Source organism: Spermophilus citellus (genome assembly GCF_964194105.1).
Source record: "Spermophilus citellus genome assembly, chromosome: 15".
NCBI classification, from domain to species: domain Eukaryota; kingdom Metazoa; phylum Chordata; class Mammalia; order Rodentia; family Sciuridae; genus Spermophilus; species Spermophilus citellus.
Window position 1 is genome coordinate 51,175,944 of NC_138195.1, and position 9,244 is coordinate 51,185,187.

The 9,244-nt window shown below is 41.2% G+C and overlaps 1 protein-coding gene across 3 annotated transcripts; it reads left to right on the top strand.

The window, feature by feature from the left end:
- Window positions 1–2,650: 2,650 nt before the first annotated feature.
- On the top strand, window positions 2,651–8,900 carry RPS24 (ribosomal protein S24). Of its 3 annotated transcripts, XM_081267525.1 has the most exons (7): window positions 2,651–2,746; window positions 4,232–4,297; window positions 4,384–4,593; window positions 5,635–5,745; window positions 6,363–6,380; window positions 8,441–8,462; window positions 8,817–8,900. In XM_081267525.1, exons 1-5 carry the CDS (start codon window positions 2,744–2,746, stop codon window positions 6,366–6,368), a joined length of 396 nt encoding a protein of 131 aa, XP_081123651.1. In that variant the 5' UTR covers window positions 2,651–2,743; the 3' UTR covers window positions 6,369–6,380; window positions 8,441–8,462; window positions 8,817–8,900. The 3 variants fall into 3 exon arrangements, with proteins under 3 accessions (XP_081123651.1, XP_081123652.1, XP_081123653.1); XM_081267526.1 differs by lacking the exon at window positions 8,441–8,462 and having other exon boundaries at window positions 6,363–6,402; XM_081267527.1 differs by lacking the exon at window positions 6,363–6,380.
- The last annotated feature ends 344 nt before the right edge of the window (window positions 8,901–9,244 follow it).

Genomic DNA, 9,244 nt, shown 5'->3' on the forward strand with positions numbered 1-9,244 from the left:
TATAACTTTTTTTTTTTTTTTTTTTTAAGATACTGAGAATGGAACCCCAGCACATACTAGGCAAACTTTCTACAACTGAGCTACATCTCCATCACTTTTTTATTTTTGAGATGGGGTCTTTCTAAATTGCTAAGGCTGACCTGAAATTTATAATCCTCCTGCCTCAGCCTCCAGAGTCGCTGGGATCACAGGCATGTGTTGCTATGCTTGGCTAAAATCTGGCAGTTCTGAGGGAAAACTGAGCCATGGTGAGCGAGGGAAATGAGGAGAAGGGAAAGGAAAGATCATTTGTATATTGAAGAAACAAATTGCTTGTCTATAGTCTGTTACAATCTGTGGAAGATGAGCCAACTGTGATATCTTAGTTCAGAAAACAGGCAAGGAAATCACACTGCCAGGGCTTGGGAGTACAGAACCTAGAACCAATTCCTTACTATTTGTGAGAAACTAAACTGAACCCCAAACCTCTGAATTTGAAGAAGGAATTTCATTATAATTTCCAGATGCCATAGAGCCTCACTAGTAAAACTCAAATGTCACAGACAAAAAGAAAATCAGAATTTTAACCTATTGTAGAAGCCAAGCTCCCAATATATCTTTGGAGTAATGTTGACAAATGTACCTTTGGGTTCCACATCTGTGGTGGACTCAACCAACTACAGATTGAAAATATTAAAAACAAATTACATACTGAACAAATATACAGAATTTTTTCTTATTATTCATTAATCAATACAAGGAAACAACCATTTAATAGAGTTCACATTGTACTAGGTATTATAGGTAACCTAGAGTTAGGTTAAAGAGTCATCTGCACAGCCAGGTGCAGTGGCACCTGCCTATAATCCCAGCAGCTCCGGAGGCTGAGGCAGGAGGATTGTGAGTTCGAAGCCAGTCCCAGCAACTTAGCAAGGTCCTAAGCAACTCAGTGAGACTCTGTCTCTAAATAAAATACACAAAAGGGCTGGGAATGTGGCTCAGTGGTTCAATCCCTGGTATTCTCTGGGTTCAATCCCTGGTATTCTCCCCCTCTCCAAAAAAAAAAAAAAAAAAAAAAAAGAATCATCTGCACATATGAAAGATGGGGGTGGTGGTTCTAGAATGCAGAAGGCCCTGGGTTCTATCTCCAGCATCACAAAAATAAATCAGTGAATAAAGCAAAGAGAAGTCAGGTGTTCTTGTACATCCCTGCAGTCCTAGCTACTCCAGAGGCCAAGGAGGGAGGATTCCCTGAGCCTGGGAGTTCCTGGCCAGCCTGGATAACACAGTGACACTTGTTTTACAACAAACAAAAACCTTTGTACATTTGGAGGATGTGCATGTGTTATATGTTAATGCAAATACTATGCCACTTTTTATATAAGGGACTTGAGTATCCATGGATTTTGGTAACCTGGGAGGAGAGAAGAAGGAGGTCATGGAATACCCCCTAAGAATACAAAAGGACACCTCTACCAACAAGATTTGTGTAAAGAATGAGTTTATCATTTAGAGATTAAAAGCAAATTGCCATCATGGACATCTAGGTACTACATTTTGGCGGGGGAGGGGTATAGGGATTGAATCCAGGGATACTTAACCACTGAGCCACATCCCCAGCCCTTTTGTCTCGCTAAGTTATTTAGAGGCTCGCTAAATTGCTGAGGATGGCTTTGAACTCACGATCCTCCAGTCTTAGACTCCGGAGCAGCTGGGATTATAGGTCTACACCATTATGTCCAGTTTAGGAACCACCTTTTAAGCGCTGTGTGATCTTAACTTCACGAATCCCAGTTTTCCCATCTATAAAAAGGGTGAGTCCCTTATTTCTTAAGAGTTGGTGAGGTCGAGTGGAAAAATAAAGGTGGAGTCATTAGAATGTAGGCACATTAGTCATCACTCAGTGAGTTCTAATTTTACTGTTCCTAAGACTTTAGAAAAGCAGCCTTCGAACTCTTGTCCAAACCAACCTTTGAGAAATTCTTCCTAATGTGTCCTTGGAACATGCACTCACACTCTTCCTCTCTACCCATCTGTCACATTGTTAGCAGAACGAATTTCTGGATCAAGCAAATACTTATTAAAAGCCCAGTCTGGGGCTGGGGATGTGGCTCAAGCGGTAGCGCGCTCGCCTGGCATGCGTGCGGCCAGGGTTCGATCCTCAGCACCACATACCAACAAAGATGTTGTGTCCGCCGAGAACTAAAATAAATATTAAAAAAAAAAAAAAAAAAAAGCCCAGTCTGTGCAAGGAATAGGTTGCAGGAAAAGGGCAAAGAGTTAAAAAAAATTTAATCAGAGAATTTCCAGAAAATTCTCAAAAAGTTAATTCTTAGTTATAATAACACGTTGCGTTGTGCACTAACAGAGATTTTGAAGTCAAGGTTTCTGTTGTTTCTCAAGCTGTAAAAGGAAGAGCTTCCCGGAGGGTCTCCTAAGATGCCTTCCAGGTTTACCTCCTCCAACTCATATGGAAACAATTTGAAACTTAATTAATTAAATTTGGAGAGACTCTTTCAACAAAACGACTGGAACGCAAACGGAACACGTGCTTGCGTGAACCTCTCGAAGCCTAGAGGTGTGGCCAAAGGTCAATAAGGCGGAGCTTTAGGCAATTTCAAACAGGCATTGACGCAGTCGGCCCCTGACCTGGCCACGCCCCCACGTCGGCGCCGCTCGGGGTCCTTCCATGCGCGTTGATATGATTGGCCGGCGGAAAAAGGTTCCCTTTTCCTCCCTGGGTGTCTGAACGTCTACCGCCATCATGGTGAGTCTCTCCAGACTTCTGCTGTCATCCACCCCAAATCTGAGCCATCCTTCGTCCCCTAGTCCTACGGTCGGAGCTACAGCAGCTCGAAGTCCCGTTCCTCTTCTCTGGTGGTGTTTTATGGAGACTGACTGCTCAGGGTTCCGGAACTGTGGCGCGGAGTCGGGGCTGGCTGGCGGGCTGCACTGCTGTCCAGGACATGCCAGGCTTAGGGCTGCGCGGCCTGGGGACTGCGGAAGCCACCGCTGCGCTTGTCGACCTCGAGCACAATGGATGGGTGGGGTGTAGACTCTAGGAGGAACGTCTTGCCGCCTTGAGTCCCTAATCGTTGTGGGCAGCTTACAGGTGGTTTCTGCCTGCATCGTGAAGAAGGTGCTGCCGGCGTCTGGGCGAGTTGAAATCGTTTCTACGTGTAAAATAGAAAACTTTGTCGGCCACATGGATCCTCCTGATTCTTAATAGGGAATCTGAGGTATTGGAAAGGAATGCCACCAAAAAAAGGTGGGCTTGCCCAAAGCCTCCACCAGTTACCTCCGTCGTTAAGAGCTCAGCACCTCATTTTAGTTCCACCTGGAAGCTCTTTTCCCTGCAAGATCAAATGCCATTGAGATGAATTGAGTATCTTTCTCAAACTGAAGTGGAAAGTCTATTATAAAGTCAGTTGCTGCCCAGAAAGAACTCTCCTTTTTTTGGTAGAATTTTACTCTTCAGTCAGCTGACTGTTTAATTTTGCTGAATGTCCACGTTTCTTGGCAATTATTTACTAAATGTAAGAGCTGTCTTTCAGAAAGGAACATGGTTTCCTAATGAGCTCGGTTGCTTCTCTAGAATGGAAGATTGCATGCAGTTAGTGCATGGACCATTTTGTATCTCACATTTGTTCAGGATGTTGTAAATGGGTTTCTGCAAAGCACTGTAGAAGTGATTTTTCATCTGAGCGTGATTTTTGCCTCTAATTGAGGCAAAGTCTGGGTACAGCATTTGTGATTGTTACAATGTGGAGGCAGGGGTAGCTCAAAGGGATTGCCAATGGTTAGAGGCTAGGGATTCTTATCCTAATACATAGGACAGTCCACAAAGACTTATCCAAACCAAAAAATTGATAGTGCTGAGGTTGAGCAACTGCTCCAGAGTGATATCCCTAACTTTGAAAATGGTATAAAATTTTCAGATTGACAGAAAACTGGAGTGCTTTTTTGTGTATGTTATATATGTCTTGTGAGTTCAGCACTCTACCTTGGGTGGAGATGGTAATTTGTTTATTTTAATTTTTTTTGTTTTAGTTGTAGCTTTCTTGCCATACCCATGTGGCTGTGGAATGCTTGCAGTACTGAAACTGAGGAATTGTCTTAAATATTATTTGACTGTAAATACTAGGCTACAGGGCTTGAATGGTACCAAATTAGTATAGTTCTAGATACTGGAAAATAATAGCAATATCAAGGAAAAGTTGTAGTTCTATTAACTTGTGTGTTATATTTTCAGAATGACACAGTAACTATCCGGACCAGGAAGTTCATGACCAACCGACTGCTTCAGCGGAAACAAATGGTAAGGAAGGGCACATTAAATTTCAGCTAATTGTTTGTTAAAGATATATTAATACGATGAATGCTAAACTCAGTATTTTCTTTTAGGTCATTGACGTTCTTCACCCTGGGAAAGCAACAGTACCTAAGACAGAAATTCGAGAAAAATTAGCCAAAATGTACAAGACCACACCAGATGTCATCTTTGTGTTTGGATTCAGAACCCATTTTGGAGGTGGCAAGACAACTGGCTTTGGCATGATTTATGATTCCTTGGATTATGCGAAGAAAAATGAACCCAAACATAGACTGGCAAGAGTAGGTGTCTTTTGTTTGACAGCTATTTTTTGACAGCTGTTTATTTATTTTGTTTGACAGTAGCATTGTATAATAGAATGAGCAAGACCAAGCATTGTGGGAAGGAACATCTGTCCTAAGATCTCTTAAAGGGTTAAGAGAAAAGGTTCCAGTTAAAGCACAGATTTGGGGTTCAGATTTGGAGTCTGGCACTTGAGAAGAAGGACAGGTAAAATAGTGCTCATGGAGATGGGCTAATGGTAATAAGTAGAGGGATGGGTTTGGAATAGTAACCTGGGACCAAATTCTGTGGGATCTTTTAATACCCTGTTGAGTTTGGACTTAATCCCTTTGGTAGCCAGTAAGCATGAAAATTTTTGATCATTTAATGAACACCAAGCACTACAATAGTGAACTGGACGAGCTACCTAGTTTACATTCTAGTAAAGAAACATTACCTCATCTTATTTTTTTTCTGTTCCTTTTTAGGCCATTTTACTCCCTGTTATAAGATAAATCCTCCCATACATCTAAGAGGGAAATTGTTGTGTGTAGTATGCAGATGCTGCACTGTATTTAATTGGGTGTTCTGGATAGGTCTTATGGAGGTGACTTGAAGCTAAAAGCTTTGTGAAGATTTGGAAACAATGTTTAGGCAGCAGAAACAGCAAGTAAAAGATGGCCAGAGTAAAGATGAGAAGGTTGGAATCTCCATGGTAGGAAGTTTTTTTTTTTTTTTTTTTTTTTTTTTTTTTTTGTGGTGCTGGGGATTGAACCCAGGACCTTGTGCATGGGAGGCAAGCACTCTTCCAACTGAGCTATATCCCCAGCCCAAGGAAGTTCTTGGTAAATGCTTTGTAGTCCTCAGAAGTAGGGATTGAAATGACTCAAGAGTCCCTGAAAGGGAAGCCAGTTGGGAGGTGTCTTGGTAGTGCAAAAAGAAGTAGGTTTGGAATAAGGTTTCATAACCCTGGATCTAGTTGGTTTCCATATAAGACTGGTAAGTAGATAATGATTAGTTAATGTTTACAGATTACCGAGATATTCTTCTTTCACCTTTAGCATGGCCTGTATGAAAAGAAGAAGACCTCAAGAAAACAGCGAAAGGAACGCAAGAACAGAATGAAGAAAGTCAGGGGGACTGCGAAGGCCAATGTTGGTGCTGGCAAAAAGGTATAGTTCAAGGAAAACAAATATCAGCTGTAGATCTTTAGTTTCTAGAAAGGAGGAGTTTTATTTATTTTTTTTTTAATAATCTTTCTTAATCTTTTTTTCCTCCTCTTCTGGATTACAGAAGGTAATATGTTTTAAGAAGCTACCTAGCATAGTAGTGTCTTAATCCTTTAGTAGCGTAGCTTGGCCCACCCCCTGTCAGCTCATAGATTAGTACAATATGAAGGCCACATTGGTCCAGTGATCCTGATGAGCGCCTTTTAAGGCCTATCAGGGTTTTTCTTTTACTGCTGATTGGTTTGAACTGTTAGAGGAAGCAGATCTCTAGAATTCAACTTAGTTTCTCAACGAGGACACTGGTTTAAGAAACAGTTGGAACAATGTGGCCCATGTTTTCTTGGCATGCTGGAAAGGGTTCCTGATCTCAGGAATGTTTTCCTCTCCAGTTAGCCAAGATCTAAGTGATTTTAATGGTAGCAGCTTTTTACCAGCTTTGCTAGCTAGTTATAAATAGTCGATTGGAATTAAGGTGTTGGGTTCCTAATAATCAAGTGTTCTGTGAACTTTTTTTTTTTTTCGCCTTTTCCCTCTACTTTCTTGGATTTCTTGTTCACCAGAAATGAAGTGTCTAGCAGGTACTGAGATTGTGAGCACGGTGTGGGGATGCATCACCTTCACTGAGTTTGCTTTGATGCTTTGCATGTTGGCTTTTGGGTGACAGTTTTATAAGTATGGTCTATAATAATGTCAATGCTATGTTTTGAGATAGGAAGGGGGAAAAGCTAATTAATGTTTATTTTAGAAATTCAAAAATGCATGTTATGTGTAAAGTGATTCACTGGTGGAAGGTAGGTGCCCTGTCCATTGAGATCCTTTTAACTTGTACTTGAGAAATGCTCTGTCCCAGAGAGTCACATACTTCAGAAACTGGCTTGGGGAAGGCCCTCATCTGGGATTTTTCCTTCTGGAGCTATGAGACCAGTGGATTCTTTGGCTGGACTGTGGAATTTGACAAACCCTGGTAGCAGTCACTTAAAGCCACCATTTACCATTTCTATTGCTTACTACTTAATCTCTGGCTTTGTATCTGGTGTTCCCTTTTAAATACAAAACTTTTTGAGATAACTATATTCACATCAAAGTCTAATAACACTTTTTCCCACAAACTGGTCAGAATGGTCCACTACTCCATTTGAGACACATTTTTAAACAGCCTAAATTTTGTAAGGTGAAGCGGGCTAAGTGTGGGGTGGCGGGTAGTATGGCTTTGAAATGGTGGTGGCTACGGCCCTCTGACTCCTTGCCAGGCAAGACTGGAAACCTTTTATTGCCTGCCAGGGACTATAGTCATTGTCTTCCCAGCACCACAGACTTAAGTAATGAACAGCACTGCTCACGAACTGTGGTACTCACTACTCACCTCTCCCTGTTGATCATATCTGGTCATAGAAGTTGCAAAAAAGGCAGTCAAAATTTGTGCTCAGCCTTTCTTTTTCCCTCTACATTCAGTCTCTTGGTCCCTCACATGTGGAGGGTTTTCTGTGGGGACTTGATCCATCACTATTCCTGCTTCAGATTGTGCTGCTGATCTTAGTGGCACTGCTCTGAAAAGCCAGCTGGAAAATGAATGTATAAATGAGCACTTACACGCTTGTTTAAAAAATAAGTCAGAATTGGTTTTTGCTCTTACCTTTTGGGTGCAATAGAGTTGTTTTCAACTGAGGCATAAGTAGTCTTATTTGAATAGCAATTGTGGCATTTTTACTTCAGTTAAACTGCCTCTTTTTCAGTGTTACTTTGTACTCCTCTTATGGCTGTGAATGGTGTCTTTCAAAGTATTGAACTGAGACAGATTTTTTTGGGGGGCGGGATACTGGTGATTGAATTCAGGGGTACTCAGCCACAGAGCTACATCCCCAGCCCTATTCTGTATTTTATTTAGAGAAGGTCTCACTGAGTTGCTTATTTGCGCCTTAGCGTTACTGAGGCTGCAGGATCCTCGTCTCAATAACCTTAGCTGATGGGATTGCAGGCGTGCCACCGCGCCTGGCCCTAAGACAACTTTAATATGACTTGCTTGGCTTCGCATGGTAGCACACATCTGTAATCCCAGCTACTTTGGAGAGATTGAGGTGGGAGGATCACCAGTGAGGCCAGCTTTGGCAACTTAGTGGGAACCCATGTAAGAAATTAAAAGGGTTTGGGATGTAGCTTAGTACCCCTGGGTTCATTCTCCAGTATCAGCAGTACCAAGACAGAAGAAAAAAACCTTGCCTGATCATTTAGACCAACTGGAGTTCGATTTTAGTCTATTGAGCCCCAGGTCTGTGGGTGATGTTAGGGTTCCCAGCATGATCTTCAGCAGAGCAGAGGGACCAAGGCTCAGGTATGTTCACTCCATGCACACACTGGAGTGGCATCCTGGACTTGGTACTGTGTTGAAATAATGATCCCTTCATTGTGAATTTATGTTAACCTTGTTAACATTAGAACTAAAATAAAATTGGGAGGAATAAAATTAGTGGTTGTATCTAAGGAGAAGTGTTCTGTATACAGTTACAAAGAACAAAATGATTATGTATAAATATCTGATTGCATGTACTTAAATGCAGATTATTTTAGAATTTAAAAAGGGACCATTAATGAATTGTTTCTTTTCCCTCTTTCCTCTCCCCCTTTCCCGCCACTGATTCAGTGAGCTGGAGATTGGATAACAGGTATAATTCAAACTCTTAATATAGTTCACTAGACTCATTAATTTATTGATGAGTAGTTTAAAGAATCACATGAAATACGTTTCTGAGTAGATTTGCAAATTCTCTGAAGAGTTGTAATCTCTTAAAACACTAACTGACATGGTTTGTTTTTAAAATGGTAATGTTTAACTCATTTTTATTTTATTCCTAACTTGAATGTTGTTTTATTTTTTGATACTTACTGTTTTGTTATGTCACAACTCTTCTAGGTTACTAATACTTGTTCTGCATGAGTGTTAATTTAAAGACTGAACTTTTAATTTTTAAGAACTTTTGGGACAGCTACTGACTAAATTTCTTTCTCTTGATTCACAGCCAAAGGAGTAAAGATTCTGCAATGACTTTATCTGCGGTGATTATGCGACTTTTTTGTGAGGATTAATAAACTATAAAACCTTTTCATATGTGTGGTTATTTGAAATATATTTGAAGCTTAATGGGGGTTGTTATAAAGGCAGGTTTTAATTTCTGCCTATGTTCATGTTTCATTAAGCATTTGGTGAAAACAGGGTGCTATGGGGCAGTGATTGTCCTTCCTAGCAGCAGGAGTGTGTGCCAAGGGCTTATGTGGGCCTATCTGCTGTGGTCATGTCAGTATTTATCTTTATTATGCTAGGTTGGTCTCTAAAACAGGTGCTTGATGCTGGTGTGGTGGAGCAGGCCTGCAATGCTGGTGACTAGGATTACAGTGGGCTGAGAGAGGAGGATCAGTAGGCCAGCTTCAATAACTTGGTGAGACCCTG